Below are 18,855 nucleotides of genomic sequence, written 5' to 3'. Positions count from 1 at the left end.
CGCTTGTTCAGAATAATACTCCTCGAACTTGTTCTTTCCTTTTACAGGAGAAGGATGAAAACTGTTTGTAGAGCTGCGGCCACGTTTAGCAATCCTTCTGTAGTTTACACAGCAAACAACTTGAGGCAGCCATCTAGTGAGTCATTGTTTTCCTTCCCCCACATTTTAGCAAGTTTCAGAGCAGGATGTTTTAAAGCCACCTCTCTACTACATGAGTAAGGAAACACCATCTCAGGCACACTGATGCTCAAATTCACCTTCTTGAATCTCTAAAATGACAGAGTTGCCTTTCATGCTTACATGGCACTTTTGCTCTTTCCCCTGGGAAAAGAAAGAGGAGCACCTGCCTCCGTACTGGTTGGCTCTGCAGTTCAGCACCACTCACTTTGTCTCGAGGCGACAGCTTAAGGACAGCAGCTGTTTGTGATGGCGAGCTGGACTTGGTACTTTGCAAGTGTTTTCTTTCTCCTTTGCATACTCTTCCCCCCCTCCCCTTCCTCAGCCACTCCCCTCAGAGGCTGCTTATATTTCTGGAATACATTATGTTCATTTCTCATTATTTCACTGTTGATTCCTTTGATTCTCCCTTCTCAGGGTAGAGTCTACAGAATTTTTTTAGCTGATTTTTGTCTAAAGCAAGTGAGAGTTTTCTTTGATCATCCTTGTTTTGCTCATTTTGGATGCTTTGGGGGGAATTAATGTCTGTTTTTAGTATGAAGATGATGAGATTCTCCTTGCCCTTCTTTCTGCAGGATGCTTGAGCTGAATAGAGCAGATGGCAAACTATGCCTTTACATGTTACTTGCTTGGGAAATAGGAGATGCTGAATCCATGGGGAGGGATTTTAAGAGGAATAAATGGAATGACTGGAAAATCGAGTTACAAGACTGTGGATATACAGTAATGCGAAGTTCAGAAAAACGCTTGTCCAAGGCCTACCTTTAAACATAAGCATAAATTCCACAGACCTCAGTGAAACTATGAATAAGTTTACAATTATACTCTTGGAAAAACAGCTTCCCAAATTAAGGCATAAGATGCTTTTCTTAAAAGACACAAATCTGAGGTTTGCCGAAGGAATCTGAGGCCCAATTCAGCTGACTCCCACTGATTAACATTAGTGCAATTAAAACAGAAATACTTCTTCTGCATGAGATTCGTTTGCATATGGCTTGTTAGCAACGCTATCATCCTCTGCACTTTGTCCTCCAGAGATGTTACATTACCGGTGAAAAGATATGTAATGTCCCTAAGCTCTGACACTGCTAGGGAAAAAACACAACCAAAGTCTTTGGGATAACGTGCATGCTGAGTGATCTCAACTCATCATTCAACATTAGTAACTTCCATTCCTTTTCTTGCCAAAAAGACAGACAACTTCAGGCCAGTTTTGACTAAATCCTAAAGGATTTTAGTGTAACTCTGCTAACAAGCATCATCAGTCCTCATTGCCAGAGCTGGTTCAAGGATTCTCAGGCTTGCAGCAAACATCCCCCTCCTCTCCTTGTGTATAGGTAGAGCAGGGAGACTGCCAATCAGATAGGTATAGCAGTATATAGGTGGTGGCAATCAAGCACTGTCTGTGCTCCAAACATGAAACAACTCCGAGCCAGAAAACCCTGTAGTGACATAAGCCCAGCTCTAACTCAGTTATGTACCTAGCTTACCATCAGCCTGTGGGAGCTTCTACGTGTCAGAGCATGAACAATAGCTAGAGGACAGGGTCAACAGCAATGTCATTAAGTTCAAGAGGGAGAATTGCAAGTCTCTGGACTAGGGGCGGAACAACCCTGTGCATCACTATGGCCTCTAACAGACTGGTAAAGCTGCAGCCCTGCTGAAAAGGAACTGGGCTCAGGACGGGCACCAGGTTGAACACGAGCCAGCACATGCTCTCATCGTAAATATGACAAACCACCTCACAGGCTACATTAGAAGGTGCGTGGCCAGCAGATAGATGGAAGTTACTGTCCCCCTCTATGTGGTACTGGTGGGGACACAGCTGGAATACTGTGCCTAGTTTCAGGTCCCTAGGTTCAAGAGCATGGAGAAAATGGAGAGGGGACAGCAGAGGGCTACTAAGATGGTTGGGATGGAGAAAATGTGACCTATGAGAAGAGGCTGAAGTAGTTGGCCTCGTTTAGTCTGGTGCAGAGGAGGTTAAGGCAAGCCAAATATAAACTCAACTCTTTCCAGTTCTATCAGAAGATTTTAAAAGGGGCAATGGCCTCAAATTTAAGCTTTGGCCATTCAGATTGGATGCCAGAGAAATGTTTTTAGCTGGAGCAATACTGCAGCACTGGAAAAGGTTACCTACAGCATCTGTGACATCTCTGTCCTTGAAGGTTTTCAAGACTGTGCTTTCCGAACCACAGCTGACCAGGTCAAGTGTTGGTCCCACTTAGAGCAGGAGGTTGGATGCAACCAGCATTCCTATGCTGTAATTAGTCTCCAGCTGAGTTTAGATTGATCCATTTACACATTCTGTCCATGCTGGTCCCCCAGACATTGTTGCCTCTTATTGGAGCTGCTGATTCAAAAATTCAGGAACATCGCTGCTGAATCTGGGACTGTCCTCCAATTGCTCCTTTCATTCCTAGAGAATCATAGAATAGTTTGGGTTGGAAGGGACCTTTAAAGGTCCTCTAGTCCAACGCCCCTGCAGTGAGCAGGGACACCTTCAACTAGATAAGTTTGGTCAGAGCCCCGTCCAACCTGACCTTGAATGTTTCCAGGGATGGGGCATCTACCACCTCTCTGGGCAACCTGTTCCAGTGTTTCACCACCCTCATCGTAAAAAATGTCTTCCTCATATCTAGTCTAAATCTGACCTCTTTTAATTTAAAACTATTACCCCTTGTCCTATAGCAACAGTTTGTTCCCATCCTTCTTATAAACTCCCTTTAAGTACTGAAAGGCTGCAATAAGGTCTCCCCGCAGCCTTCTCTTCTCCCAGGCTGAACAACCCCAACTCTCTCAGCCTTTCTTCATAGAAGAGGTGTTCCATCCCTCTGATCATTTTTGTGGCCCTCCTCTGGACCCGCTCCAACCACTCCATGTCTTTCTTGTGCTGGGGGCTCCAGAGCTGGATGCAGTACTCCAGGTGGGGTCTCACCAGAGCGGAGTAGAGGGGCAGAATCACCTCCCTCAACCTGCTGGCCATGCTTCTTTTGATGCAGCCCAGGATATGGTTGGCTGCCTGGGCTGCGAGTGCACATTTCTGGCTCGTGCCCAGCTTTTCATCCACCAGTACCCCCAAGTCCTTCTCTGCAGGGCTGCTCTTGATCACATCATCCCCCAGCCTGTATTGATACCAGGGGTTGCCAACCCAGGTGCAGGATCTTGCACTTGGCCTTGCTGAACCTCATGAGGCTCACATGGGCCCACTTCTTGAGCTTGTCCAGGTCCCTCTGGATGGCATCCCATCCCTCAGGTGTGCCAACTGCACCACTCAGCTTGGTGTCATCTGCAAATTTGCTGAGGGTGCACTCAATCCCACTGTCTGTCATTGATGAAGATATTAAATGGTACTGGTCCCAATATGGACCCCTGAGGGACACCACTTGTCACCAATCTCCATCTGGACATTGAGCTGTTGACTACTACGCTCTGGATGCAACCATCCAACCAATTCCTTATCCACCAAACAGTCCATCCATCAAATCCATATCTCTCCAACTTAGAGAGAAGGATGTTGCAGGGGACTGTGTCAAAGGCCTTACAGAAATCCAGGTTGATGACATCCGACGCTCTTCCCTTGTCCACTGATGTAGTCACTCCATCACAGAAGGGCACTACGCCACAGGCAGGACTTGCCCTCAGTGAAGCCATGCTGGCTGTCTCGAGTCACCTCCCTGTCCTGGCAATGAAGCTCTGGCAATGAAGCATGGTCAAGTTGCTAATGGTCTGCTGCATGTCATTATTGTGAGGAGTAACTATGACAAACCCCTAATACTATGACTTGTATCTGATATATTCTGCCTCTTAGCAAAGATATTTCTAAACATAAGAAATCTACAACTGTAGAGTTCTTTCCAAAATTTGGGAAATAATGGCAGATTAAACCATCAGAGATACCTTAACTTCAACAATCAGGCACATATTTACCGGGGATGTTAGCCTCTCCATCTGCCTCTCCCTCTTGCTCTCTTGCTATGACAGCGGCATCACATGCAGCGCTACACTGGGAGTACAAATTATATCAGCACCATGGCAGGAGAAGGAGGCTAACAGGGGAGCTAAGTTCATCTCTGTCGCTGGCACAGGCGGGGCAGTGTCAGTGTCTGCAGAGCATGGCGAGAACCCTGACAGCACAGCTCTTCCCATACCCAGCCTGGTGCTGCACCACAGAGGCAGTAACACTGTGGTTGTACCTCAGCTGCACAGCCACCTGCTGTGTTTGCCTGAGCTGTGATTTAGTGATCTGAGGAATAAAAAAAAAAAAGAAAAAAAAAAAAGAGCAGTTGCCTGTAGTTGCATCAGAGTTGCTTTGCTCCCTATAAGCTAAAAGAAAAAGCCTTGCTGAGCAAACATGGTCACATACCTGTGGAGCCTTCTAGTTTAAAAAGCGAAATCAGAAATTCAGTTAAGTGTTACAGTGTAATTTTGGCCTCTCACTAGAAACACAAGTGTCACTGGTGACATATTTATCTGCCATACTATGTGCTATAGCAACATATGCTTATAAACATTCCTTTTTACAGTTCTCAGCTGCTGTGTAATTGCTTGTCTCTTGTTCATTGTATGGCAGCAGAACTGTTCATTAGTAAAGCTAACCACAACCAAAGAACATACACCCTGCACTCTTTATATCAGGTTGTTGCGAAGTGCAGTTAGTTGTATAAGTGCAGTCAGTTGCAGCTGATTTTAAGTCAAACCTACTAGTTCTTGAAGCATTAGCCTAGGTTACTCACATGAACTAAAAATGTTGTTCAAGAGCCTCATCTCCATACATTATGGAGCAACACATAACCAGCTAAAAGATACAGACAAACATCCTTGAAGTCAAACTGCCCATATCGGCAACAATACTGATAGAATATATGTGCAAGAAAGATGAGGCAATGAATTCTTCTAACATACATTTTAATCTGCTTTAATACGCCACTGTCTTTGACACCAGGAAAGTTAATTATCTTGATCTTCATCTTCAGTTCAATCATTTTTTCCTGTAATGAACTCCTGAAATTGAATTTACTTTTATCCTATTAAAGCTTTTTTTTGTTGTTAAAGAAATGTGCTGCATAACACATAGGGTAACTTGGCAAGATTCAATGATGAGTTCTAGAAATAAGAAGTTTTAATAATTATTTATAGTACAGGGTATACAACACCTCTTGAAATACATATATTGCTGTTATATCAGTTAATTAGAAGAAAAATTTCTGCCAAGACCTACAGTTACCAGCACTGCAGTGTACAGTGAAGTAATAGAGTGGGAGTTTTTGTTTCTTGTTGTTTTTTTTTTTAATTTATGAAGGAAGATTCATTGCTGTGAGGCTAAACAGGTGGTAGAGCAGCTCACAGCTCTTTTGGGACTGATTGCCACTTTGATGCTTGGCATATCAGAGTTTCCAGCAAGCTCAGACACAACCTCCTAGGATTAGAACATCCATTTCTTTAGGGGATCACATACTTTAGATGGTAAGATAGCTCCTTTTCATCAAAAAGCAAAAACCAAAGAAACTAATAATAATCATCAACATCATCACCACCACCACCACACAGCAGAGTGGCTTAGCTTTCTATAAATCCTGGCTGCCTAAAGGAGTGGCATAGCTCTCCAATTTGAAGCTTGGCTACCAATACTCATTACAGAGTTCAGCTGAAGACTTTTTCTTCCAGTCACGTGGACACTCTCAATATTTCAAAACTGCCTAGTGCATTTCCCAGCGCAACAAAACTTCAGCTGAGAAATCCTGATGCAACTGGACAGGAGGCTAGCACTTCCTAGAGACAAATCTAACCTTCATACTAAAAAGCATTAGCAAGTAGTACTAGCTTATTACCTTTTCCTTTGTGTGCATTTACCATTAATGTTTGTCCAACTGAAATTTTTAATTTCTTGGGAAGGGACTTCATCTTTCAATGTGTATATCCTATATGACATCGCACAAGGCAATTTCTTCCTCCTTTAAACTCAAGCATGCTGTCTAAGAACATCCCTAGAATACAAATGTACATCTAAGCTCAACACCATTTTTATGATGTCCAGAAAATGCACTGGAAAATGCTGCCCCTTAGAGCAATACGATCAATTCCTTTGGTTTATCAGAGGGATTGACAAAATGGATATCAAATGCCATCCTACTGACTTGCCTTGACACAAAGGCATGCTTGCCTTTGGATATGCACTGGATAAATAGGTACTCACATTCCATAAAATAGGGGCCAGGTTCAATTCGCCACACAATCTGGCCTTTTTGCGTGCCAGTCACTCCCCGATTCTTGGAATCCCAGAAATTGGCTGGAGAGTTCTCATCTGAAAGAGGAAAGAAAAAAAATTTGTCAAGTAGTATTTATAATAGTAGTTTGCTTGGGTTTCTGTTTCAAGAGGTTTCTGTTTCAAGAGGCCCAGATACAAAAAATCACTTCTGTTAAAAAAAAAATTTAAAAAATTAAAAAAAAATCAAACTAGCGAAAGATAAATGGCTTTTCTTTTACAGTTGATAGTTAGATCAATTTATGCACAGTGAGCAGACATATATACAGCCAAAGTAAATACATGGTTTCCTGTAAGAAGTGACCTGCCAAGATAAAGTACTAAATTCCAAAACTTCCCTAACTCAGAGAGGCTATTGGGAGTGTATAGCTGATTGGAACTTCATCACAGAGTTACCATACTGTATTATACAGCGGTCCTGCTCTGTGATGTGAAAATCTAGCATTCATTCCCTAGCTAGGAAGTATGGAATTGCAACTAGAGGTATCAAGACCTCCTTCAGGTTTTAATATATCCTATGTTTTAGAAACTAGAGAGAATGTTTTTATACATACACCAAAAAAATCTGCACTTTCAATTTCCTGACACATACAGTATTATTCCCTATCAGTGAAGTCAAGTTAGAGGCTCAAAGTGCAGAACTGTCCCTTAGTAAGTCAAAGATACAAATGAGAGATTCAGCAAAATACATTCAAAAGAGGAGAACTGAGAAGCAAACAGTAAGTATCTGCAAATCAGCTTAGCAAAATCAGTATTTTCCCCTCCCGAACCAAGGTTTTTATCCTAACAGTAATGAACACAGGTCTTGGGGTTTGTTTTTTATTTACCAGCCTGTATTCAGGCACTCAGAATGCTGTATGAATGAAAGAAAACCAGAGTGAGTAGCTGTTTGAAAGGGCACAAAGGTTAGTTACAAAGACCCAGAGAAAGCTGACATAAATCCAACTTAACTTCTTTTGTACAGGAAGTTCTTTGGAAGTATGCATCATAACATTTTACAAGTGCATTTAGGCAGCTGCTTCTTAATTAGACAATTATACCTGTGACCTCAAATACAACATCCTAATTCTTTCCAGTGGTACTTGATATCCCTTAGTCTTAAAAAAAAAAAAAAAAAAAAAAAAATCCTCTTTTATTATGTCCATTTGAGTGCATTCTGAAAAGACTTCACTAAGAACTTAGTCTACTGTGGCTTTGTTCATGAAGCTCCTATCCATTCAAGCATGTTTTCTTTGTACTTTGGTAGGAACTCCTGCATAAATAAGATTACAGAATTCTCACCTACATTTTAGAAATCCATATGCTATTTATGAAAGAATAATAAACAATGCAGCTTTACTACTTTTATCTTCAAAATATAAACTTACGCTAAAGCTTCTCTTTCTCCTTTTCATTCTGACTGCTTCTCTCGGTGCATGCAGGGTAACTCTACTGAATCATGGTTACTGCAGTCTGTACATTCACATCCCACCAAACTGACATGCAAAGCATTACCAGACACATGCTGGACTTCTGTGATTGCTCAAGAGTCATTAACGCACCCTGTCCACAACCTGGAAGAGTTCTGGAGAGTCAAAAGGCAGCCATGGCAAGCTACTGACATTTTTATGCCTCCAGGCATGGGCGACTGAGAATTTTTAGAAAGCTGTGGTTTGAACACCTCAACATCATGATGAGTCCAGAATAGTTTCATAATTTTCTCAATGACAATGAGAAGGGAGAGGAAGGTTCTCCTAATGCCTGTGATCCTCGAGCATATAATACCCTCAGGTTTAACTTTTCGTGTGGAATCAACATGATAGTACATAAACTGCATACACCATAAAGTCAGGCACAGGGGCAGTAAAAACTTAAAATGTGCATAATTATTCTTCATTACAGCAAAAAACTTTCAGAGTAAACAAAGCTGTATCTCACCCATGTATTTCTTTTTTTCCAAAGCTATATAAAGAGGAAATCTGAAAGTACAGCCTGTAAATCATCCCACAGGCCTCAGAAAAAATCTCTGTATGTGGCTTGCAGTGACACTCTAACCTAAACAATACACTGTTGACTTATTTACTTTTTTATTTTTTAATGTGCTTTCCTAACCCAAGGCCCCACTTATCTTCCACAGACAGAACTCTGGGAAGCCATGAGATATAGCTTAACTTCCAGCAAATCTACACTAGTGCCTACTTTGGTCCACCATACAAACTTGGTTATCCAAACCATCGGTACCAAGAGCAAGCAGATTCTTTAAAAATTCCACAGTAATCTGACACACAGATAGTTTTAAATTATTCAGTGCTCTCATTATGTCTAGGTAAATAAAGATGTATTGTATGACAAAAAGACACCTCCTCTAACATGCTCTAGTTCTCTTGAATTTCTGAATTTAATCAACTGGGGAAGTGTCTGTTCGTAATTCTAAGCAGAAGGACAGGCATTTGGTATATTATAATCACAAACATGAAATTTTTTATTCTTATCTTGTTCAATAAATCAAGGAACTCTGAAGCAATGAAATATGTCTTTAACAGTGAGATTTCCAACATTTAGGCACAAGCAACTGTTCTTTGTTATTTAATATCAGTAACTAAGTAAAGTCAACGGTAATTTTTATCAGGACATTAGTGAGCTTCAGAAAAGGTCCTACATGAACTGAGTCTTGAATTCTGAGCTGATAGTTACAAGAAAGCAGCTTAATTAATAAAAATCCAACATTTAAGGAAGTGCCTGGATTTTCAGCCCTTTCATGAAGGAATAGTCTACTTTGCAGCAATGAACGCTAAATCATGGATAATCTGCCCACAGGCACGCTGCCATTGCAACAGAAGGTGGTGGAGGGATGAAAAATGCTGACAGACCACTGCCTGTCAGCAATCGATTCAAATTACAGAATTTATTTTTGACAGCTTTGATTTTCTTCTGAAACAGCTGATTTTTTTCTACTTTTATGATGTTATTCACATAGAGAAAAAAAACATTACTGATGCATATGGAAAAATAACTTCAAAACTCAGTTCATGGATTTTAAAAAAAGAAACTGAACAGAAAAAAAAAAATCAAATAGCATGAAAACATTAAAGTACAGAATATTGCCGAAATTTACTTATCGACACACAATAAAAAACAGTTAAACAGTGAGAGTCTCAGTAATATTCAGCTGTGGAAAAAAAAGTGTTTGAGAGCACAAAAAGCAGTGTCAGAATTACCACTACCTCATCTCTCTTATTCCCCAAAACATATATATGTATGTACATGTGTATACACAAACACACACTATATATATATATATATTCCACAGGGAATTTCAATTCTAAGAAGTACTAGTCCCCTTTTAGCTGCTAATTGTTGCTGTTTGTGAAACTGGTGGCTGTTCCAGAATCTGGGCCAAAGAGTAGATATAAATATCCCTTCCCAGAACATAAAATATGTAACAAAATGTTGTCTTACTGCATTGGTACCTTGTGCAGTGAGTCTACACTTCTGAAAGAAATAAAACAATGCAAGATGCACAGTATCTTTCTATCTTCAATAATTCCTAAACACAAAATATTACAGAAAGTAACTTATATCTCAGAGCTGCAACCCCTGCACAAATCAGCGTATGTGAGATATGTTTTACAATGAAAAGTGGGTAGTAATAAATATATTACTGTGTGGAACTTCACACTGACTAGTGCTACTTAAAATCACTGTAAAGCAAACATGTTCTAAGTAATAATGTTTTCCCTATGTAACTGCTAAGCAATCAGCCAAACCTGGTATTAAGAACTGAACTCATTTTTTTCCACTTTCGGGCTTCATCATCATTACAATACCCTTTAAGCTAAGTTAGATACCAATGGCATCTGTAATACCCATAGCTTGTGCTCTCCATGTCAGCATTGTAGTTCTCCACCTGTGCCCACAGCTCTGCCCTGGCATGACAGTGACTGGGATGCAGCTCCCTCTGACATGTTAATTCGGTATGGCTACCTTATGTGAAAAGCAATACAGAAGTACTGGATAAATGGATCAACAGTGCAATGAAAGAACAAGGTATCATTTTCACAGAATTAGTTTTCACAATGAAATTATGCCCATAAAAGAGTAACAGCCATAAGAAGCTCCAGTATGCCCATGCCTTTTCTACACTGGGAGCCCAGAACTGGACACAGCACCCAGATGCGTCTCACCAGTGCTGAGCAGAGGGGATGGACCACCTCCCTCAACCTGCTGGCTAAGGTTCTTACTAATGCAGCCCAGGATGCTAGTGGGTGGCCAGGGCACTCTGCTGGCTCTTGTTTGACTTCTTGTCCACCAGGACGTCCAGGTCTTTTTCTGCAAAGCTACTTTCCAGACAGTCAGCCCCCAGCCTGTCCCGGTGTCAGGGGTTATTCCTCCCCAGGGGCAGGACTTGGCATTTCCCTTTGAACTTCGTGACATTCCTGTTTGCCCATTTCTTCAGCCTGTTGAGGTTCCTCTGAATGGCAGTACAACTACCTGGTTTATCAACTGCTACGCCCAGTTTTGCACGAGGATGTTACAGGAGACAGTGTTGAAAGCCCTGCTAAGCCAGTATCTGACATCAGGGGTCAGGAGGCTTCTGTGGAGTTCACGTTTTGTTCTTTGTGTCTTAGTGCTTTCACTATTTCTGTCTTAGGAAAAAGGATAAACTACCTGAAATCCATCACCTTACAGAGTCATCTTGCATAGCTTAAATCAACAAATAAATAAATAAATAAGGTACAGTCTTTTATAAGAGAGTTAACAAGCAAGAACTGCTACCAATTAATATCTGAAACAAGCCTCATAGTCACAGTGCACAGACTGGTCATATGCAAGCCAACATTCATCTCCTGGTCCCAGTTTCTGTGGTCAGTACTGTTAGATTACATGATAAAAGGCTAGTCTCCATGAATACAAAGCATTTTTATTCTTCAAGTACAAAAGCATTATAGAAGTCACAAAATTCTAGTGTGGAAACATCCCAGATTGCTTACTGAATAGGAAAAAATTTAAAAGTTCCCTATAGAATCATAGAATGGGTTAGGTTGGAAGGGACGTTAAAGATCATCTAGTTCCAACCCCCCTGCCATGGGCAGGGACCCCTTCCACTAGACCAGGTTGCTCAAAGCCCCATCCAACCTGGCAAACTAAGCAATTGCTAACCTATAGCAATCTAAGAGCTTCAAACTTTCGCATACTGATGTCTTTTCCATAACACACTTATAAAGATGCTTATATGCAGAGCTCAGAGAGAAGGTGATGCTTAATAGATTCCGAATGTCACTGAATGGTTTTAATTATACACAATTTTACAATTTTCATTTTTCACTACCATATATGGGTATTCTAATTCACAGCTCTTGAAAAATCCATGCAGCTTAGCTCAGAAAAGATCAATCGCATTGGTAACACCATTGCATCCCTGCATAATTCTGTTACCCTCATTTGGGATTTACATCCCAATCTCCATTTTTTCATCCCTTTCTGGAAGCTGTTTTATGCAAAATCTTTTGAAGTGCTCGTCTTGTTTATTCTTAATTTAAAATTTTAAATTAAGTTCAGATTATCAAAATGCTGACTTCCTTAGCATTTTAGGTTAATTTTAATAATTTCTTGGGCACTGAAGATGATGTGTGTGATGCATCCAATTATTAAGAGGGGTGTTTGTACTCAGCCTGGAGAAGCTTACAAAGCATTGATCTCAATGTTACTTCTCTTGTCAGGTGTTCTCTTACAGTATGTATCAGAGGAGCTGGAAGGCTGGTAGATAGCAAAGCTACATATAGTTTTGTCTCAAGCTGAGATTCATCAATCTGCCATCAGTTTGTCTCATAAGCAGACTATTAAGAATGATCATCCTCTATCTATTTTACTGTCATTTCACTCAGTCTTTAAAAGTAACAGGTTTGTAGTTAACCTGCATCGGAGGGTATTTCTGAACTTAATTTTGAGCCAACCATCAGGAGATCTCTAGGATGGCATTTCCAATGTAAAACAGAAATCCGATTTACATGCATTTTACTGCATGAATTCCAAAACCTCAGTCCCGGTGCCGGTAAGTGCATTCCGATTTTTGGTGCGAGCACAGACTTCCAAGCAGTAAAACAGACTGTCATCAATACGTAAGATTAGCAACAACATTCCAAAGAGTACTTACTGTGGATTTTGAGCAACTGACCGGGAAAGTTTGTAACACTAAATTTTGTGCAATATTTTCACTTTGGTAACCTCTAATAATTTTAATTCTAGAAATAAAAAAAAAAAAATATGTGGGTAATCATTAAAGAAGTAGCACAATGTTTAGTGAACTAACAAACTAAATCAATTTCTCCTTTATATCCAAAATACACTTAAAAGCAATTGAAAACTGCATCAGGACACATTTAACGGAGAAGACAAATTTTATCACCCGAGGCCTCACTCCTTTTCTGGAAAGCCAGTAAGTAAATTAACAATTTCAAGGCAGAGCTTCCATTGCAAGCAATTATTATAATAAATCACATTATGTCAACCCATTTAAAATACACTACATATCAGTTACTACCATACAAACAAATATTGACCCATTACGTACAGCTTATGTTCTGTGATTTTCAGAATTCCTCATCTTGGTCTGTGAACAGTTCACAAGCCTTCTGGTGGAACCAAAACATTTGTCACGGAAGACCCCACTAGTGTATGCAGTACATTGCTGAAATTAAAGATCAACACTTAGTTGCACCTTCTAGCCTTACCTGGCTGTTCCAAAGGATGCCTGTGGATCCTAAACTGCATTCCTCCATCTGAGCCCAATTAAAAAACTGAAGAATAAAAAACATCAATGTTTCACAGGACGGATCCTGAAAATAGCATCCCTGTTCCCAATCAAACGGTATTTTCTACAAAAGTTGCCTTCTGGACCCAGCCTGTGCAGCTCAAGTTTGGAGACTTTAGCTCTGTATTAGCACTGTTGCATAATCTCAGCTCCACAAGGCGCGTCTGTCCTCTCCCTTCCTCTTGTCATTTGAAGGAAAGGGTTTTAGAAGGACGTTCTCAAACTCCCCAGCACTTTCTAGCAGTTACACACAATCGTCTGCCTCTTCTCCTTTAATCAAGGGTTTATCTAGGTTCAAACAGCCCATGTTAAAACATATAAAGTATTACGTCCTTCAAGCTCAGTTATTTGCGGCCACTCCCCTCCAAAGGGTACAGGATGCCGAAGCCCCATCCTCCCTCCACTTCCTTCCTCGCCTTGTCCAAGGGAGAATTCCGAGGCACGGCCACGGCCCCGCAGCGTGGGGCGGGCTGATGTAAACAGGAGGATCGTTAAATCCTAGAAATGACGGCAAGGCAGCCACAGCAACGAGCACAGCGGAATCTCACTGCAAGTGGTGGCTTTTGTTTACTCGGTATCTCGCTCTCCCACATGACTTCCCCACAAATCCAGTTTACAGAGGACAAGACTGCTCCATGACATTGGCTGGGATGAAGCTGCCTTTAAGCCAGGGTAACTCTGCACCGGGCACTCCTGAGCAGGAGGATAAGCGGGTGGCAGCGAGCTGCTGTTACTACCTCTCCTCTTTCAGGTCGGTAAATGCCACCTCAGCACAGGGGCTCAGGCAAGGCTCCGTTTTGCCAGATGCTCTGACTGCTCACAAGCCTCCTGGTGGATGCTGGCAGCTGACCTACAACTCCTTCAACTTACGGCAAGGACCCAAACCGTGCCAAAGTGACCCCAGTACTGCAAGAACAAAAAGGGTACTTAAAGGTATCTTTGCAATCTGGTCCACTGTCTGCAGATCGAGTCCTTTGCAGCGCACATTTCATGAAACTGTATGCTTGTGGAGCACTAGGTTCAAGCTATCAAAGCAAATCTTGGTTTTCCCAGTGATAATCAGATAACAAAAACCAGGACAAAAACCCAAAACTCTTACAGGACTATTTATTCATACTTGGCTTGAAGACTTTCCAAAAAATGCTTCCAGTCAAAGAAATTAGGATGGACTTTTTGCTAATGAAGAACTGAAAGCTACTGTATTACTTTATATTTGCATGAGCACCTCTAGGAATTGTATTTTCAAAGGACAGCAGGGGAAGGAACACCAGAACTGGACTGCTGCAAGAGAAATTTAAAACACTGCTGTGTACTAAATGACTGGAAATTGTTCTCCCTTGAATGCCAACAGAGCAACCCCCCAAAAAGTTGAGATGAACAAAATTCTTGGATAGTCTTAAAAGCTACCTAAGCAGCTACTAGATCCTACTACATGCTATCACAGATCTCTTTACTCTTCATACCACTTTGGAAAACTTGGACAGTAATGAAAATATAAGACACAAATCTTCAGCTGAGAAAAGCAGGGGCAGAAAAAGTAAGAGGTGAAAAAAGGTACAACACATGCTCTTACAGCCTCACATAGGAGAGAAGCGGCTGTTTGGGCTCTACATGAAGGTGATGGTGCACTGCCAGAGGCTGCAGGGTGGCACTCTGAACTCCAACCTAGACACAAATAGCGGCCTTCTGGTGACACAGTCCTGCTATATTAGCAGTGAAGGATCATCATCATCTATATTCAGATATTTAATATCATGAGCCAGGGTCAAAAAAGCAGGGAGGTGTTTGTTCCTCACTGCACAGCAGCAATTTGTTCCCTTGCACAAACAAAATTCAGGTTCACATACCTCCACTTACTGCCCCTGTGCTGTGAGCAAGAAGAAGAAAGACGCCATTTGCATTCCCTCAGGTGCCCTCCACAACCCCCTATATACCACGTATATTATGTTGCTGACATTTATTGCACTTTATTACTTTACACAGCAAGAGCAATTATTCTTTTTTCTACCTGTGACTGACAGGATGATCAGGAATAAGCTGTTTTTCTCTAAACACTTCACTCCTCCTTCAGCTGCAGAAGCAGAGCAAAGGTAGAAGCCATACCATACACCCCATCCAAACACTGAACAACGAAACCTTTTCGCTATTGAAGCTTAAATTAATACAGTGGCAAGATCCTTGCTCTCATTTTCATACACAGTCTATTCTGACACTAGCTATAAGATGGACTATTTCCTTCTTTTTCAATAATTATACTACTACATTTTGTTTCCTTCTATATGTACACTAACACTTCAATGTGGGGATCAGAGCATCTCCATGTGCCCTCACACAATGCGATATTTCAAGGCACAGCAGCAGCTCAAAGGATTAGTTAACTAGAACGCAGGACATAAAGATATTGCAAAAAAAATACACGAAATTTTTTCAGACATATGACACAGTACAATGGCAGGAATAAAGTGGAATTCCACTTCTCCATATTCAAAGTAAAGACATAATTGAAATTCAAAGCATTCAAAGACAAAAATAAATCCTTTCACCCATCTCACTGGCAAAAATTCAAAAGTGTAACAATAGGAAGGAAATGACCTCAAGCTTAACCTCTTTCCTGAAAATCTTATTAATCCTCCTCCATAAAACGATGTGCATTTCGTTCCCATCTACACTTCAGGTTTCACGTATGTGCCAGCCCCACAGCACAAGTGCTTCGTTAGCGTGGGTCACCAACCAGCTGACCAGGCTCACCTGGACGCCAGATCCTACACAACACACGTACACAACACTTGGGTGTTTCTGCAACACACCACAAAAGACCGGATACTATGAGAAAGGCTTAATGTTAGGCAAAAAATTAAGCTAGAGCACAATAACCTCTGACAGATAGTACAGCATGCCCTTATCCATAAAGACCATTAGATACTCAATCATGTTGCGGGAAAAGTCCCTACATCTTTGCAAAATGCTAATAAATCACCTACCATTTAGTTCACTGAGGTCCCACTGGCTGTATATGAGGGTAAATACAGCATGGGGGATGCTTCCACCTTCTCCTGAAGGAAGCATCACACAGCTGAGGCAAGAGCTGCACCGCCTCTCATGTCAACTCCTAATCGTCTCAGCTGCTGATGGTCTGGGGAAAGTGACATCTGCAGGAGATGGAGACAGCCTGTTCCTCAGGGGGAAAGCAGAAAGCAGCGGCCACCAGGCAGGGAACAGTTTGGAAATTCAGATTTAGGCCACCAATGGCTACTGAAGTTGGACTACACTTATAATCTAATGTACTAGACTAACTCAGTGGGCTATCATATTATAAAGGTTAGAGAATAGCAAAGATGCAAGCAATATACTGAGGAAAAGGGGAGGGAGCCTGTCTCTCTCCTGTAGCATCACTCTTGACCCTTTCAGAAATCTTTTGGTTTTCTCTTTTTTTTTTTTTTTAAGCACTTTGCTGTGTCTCACACCTTGTTAAAACTCGGATACAAACACATCTTCAAACCATAACTCCTTCTCAATATGCTCCTCTTTGTGATATCCAGTTCCGCACCATATCCCTAAACACATCCCAACACTCCCACAACCTTGTAACCTAAAGGTTTCTCCTGCTTTTAATGGTAGCAAGTCTAAGAAAAACAAAAAAACCTCTGTGTGTACAAGTATCCTAAAGGCCTGTTATTCTGGGACAGGACTATTTAGCAAATCTAGAAACACAAGCCATTTTTCCTAATTAATTGTAAAAGGTCAATTTTGGGGTAAATACTGTCAGAGCTAAATTTAAACAAACAAACAAAAAAGCTGTATCTAAGCTTTTCTGTGTCATATTTAATCTGCCAGTCTAAGTGTATGGTGGGATGTTTTTCATCATTTTCCTTCTCGACCGCAATCTTATATGGTGTCAGATAAGCACTTGTTTGCTGGCAGTGCATGAGCTGCTGAGCTTGCTTGAGCCGCACACAGAAGAGGATTGCAGCTTCCCAAGAATAAAGGGCATGCACTTTTATCTGCGACCATGTTCCCATCACAAGTCTTTGACAGAAAAACTAGAAAATATAACAAAGTATTCCTGCTGTGGAAGACATGATACCAGCAAAGCTGTGCTTTTGTCAACATAGCCTATCCTGCCCCCGGATAAATTCTGTTGGTAAATAAACATTACCAACAAAAGCACAATTTTGCTAGCGCAGCTGCACTTACAGAGATGGCTTTCTCTGGTGTGGCTGTCTTGGTACAGATTATATGTAATCTCACAGGCAGTGGAAAAAGTGAGGGGTCATTTATTTCATGGCCTTCATGCTGTTTTTTTATGGATAAGCAGCATCTGGTCATGTATGCAGATACCCAATGCAGAAAAGTACCTGAGAAACTGGGGGTTTTGCTTTGTGGTTCGCTTTTTTTTTCTGATCAAATATTTCTGAAGTGGAAACAGTGGAAATCACTTCAGGAAGGGCGAGAGGGTTATGGCAGCCCTGTCAAGCCTACCATTGGGGTCAGCAACCCCCTTCCTCTCCCTCCTTCATAGCCCCGAAATGCACTTGAACAATTCCTCCTCTGCAATAAGATCATTATTATAATTCAGTCTGCTGCTGCTCTCTGACAATGGTACTTATTTTAATTTTCTGAGAACTGGAATATTCAGGGTAGTTAAAAGTTTGGACAGCATTGAGTGGCCTGTAATATATAGGAAATCAATGAGTGGCCTGTAATATATAGGAAATCAGACTGAATGACGTAATGATCTCTTGTGGGTTTAATTTCAGTAAAATTTATGCTCATTTGAGAGCCGTTACTAGCTCATAAGATAACCTTAAGTACACTTTATTCCACACGTAATTCTCCTGTAACTGACTTACCCTTCAAAAAGAGGTTTTTCTTGTGTAACTGTCAGCAAACACAATTGCCATAACCAAGAGGCCTTAAAATAGAGTCAAGATGACTCTATGCTATTTTTACTTTTTTTTGTTTGCAAATCTATAAATAAAACACTATTTTGAATCATTATGAAATATACATCTGCCCTTTAAACATCATACGCATCACTGGAATGCACATGTGTAAATAGCACAACAGGCTAGAAGAGATCTTTAAAACATATGCATGTTATTTTAAATCTATATTTTGAAACAAGTTGCAAGTGTCTTTTGTTCTATTTATATTTATGAAATTTTAAAATCAGATTCCAGCAAAAAAGTACTTGGCAAGTGTCCACCAAAACTTACCGAAACATTAGGCTTGAGTACTCACCATTTTTCCAGGTTACATTTTGCAATATGCCTCATGTTGGCTACCCATGAAGCCGAGTAAATTTATTACCAGCATATTTGCTATTATTGATCTGTAGGCTTGCACAGAACTTTTTCTAGTTGCCTTCTTTCCTTTTTGTCCATCCTTCTACTCCCTTTTTCCTCCAGCCACTCATACCATAGAAGAAACTACCCCACTTCATAAGTGATTTACAGTAGTACTGGTACGTTATTATCAGAAACCCTATCAGTGGTAAGATGGGTACCCTAAGAAGTATCTAAGGCAAGTATCAAGCCTGTTATTACCTGTATAATGAACTACGAAACTTCCTGCCCTAATTGACAGGAGCCATCCCAGCCCTAATTATCAGCAGCCATCCTAT

At 40.9% G+C, this 18,855-nt stretch overlaps 1 protein-coding gene across 3 annotated transcripts in view; it reads right to left on the bottom strand.

Moving 5' to 3' along the window:
* Positions 1-18,855, bottom strand: part of HECW2 (HECT, C2 and WW domain containing E3 ubiquitin protein ligase 2) — a 177,983-nt gene that overhangs the window by 82,292 nt on the left and 76,836 nt on the right. For all 3 annotated transcript variants that reach the window (XM_072873878.1, XM_072873877.1, XM_072873879.1), the window contains one exon: positions 6,374-6,481. In XM_072873878.1, the coding sequence (XP_072729979.1) occupies positions 6,374-6,481 (108 nt within the window). The remainder of the gene's footprint in view (positions 1-6,373; positions 6,482-18,855) is intronic.

The sequence above is a fragment of the Ciconia boyciana genome, chromosome 10 (genome assembly GCF_034638445.1).
Source record: "Ciconia boyciana chromosome 10, ASM3463844v1, whole genome shotgun sequence".
In the NCBI taxonomy this organism is placed as follows: Eukaryota; Metazoa; Chordata; class Aves; order Ciconiiformes; family Ciconiidae; genus Ciconia; species Ciconia boyciana.
Note: the sequence above shows the minus strand (reverse complement) of the source record. Positions and strands in the feature narration are given on the sequence as shown.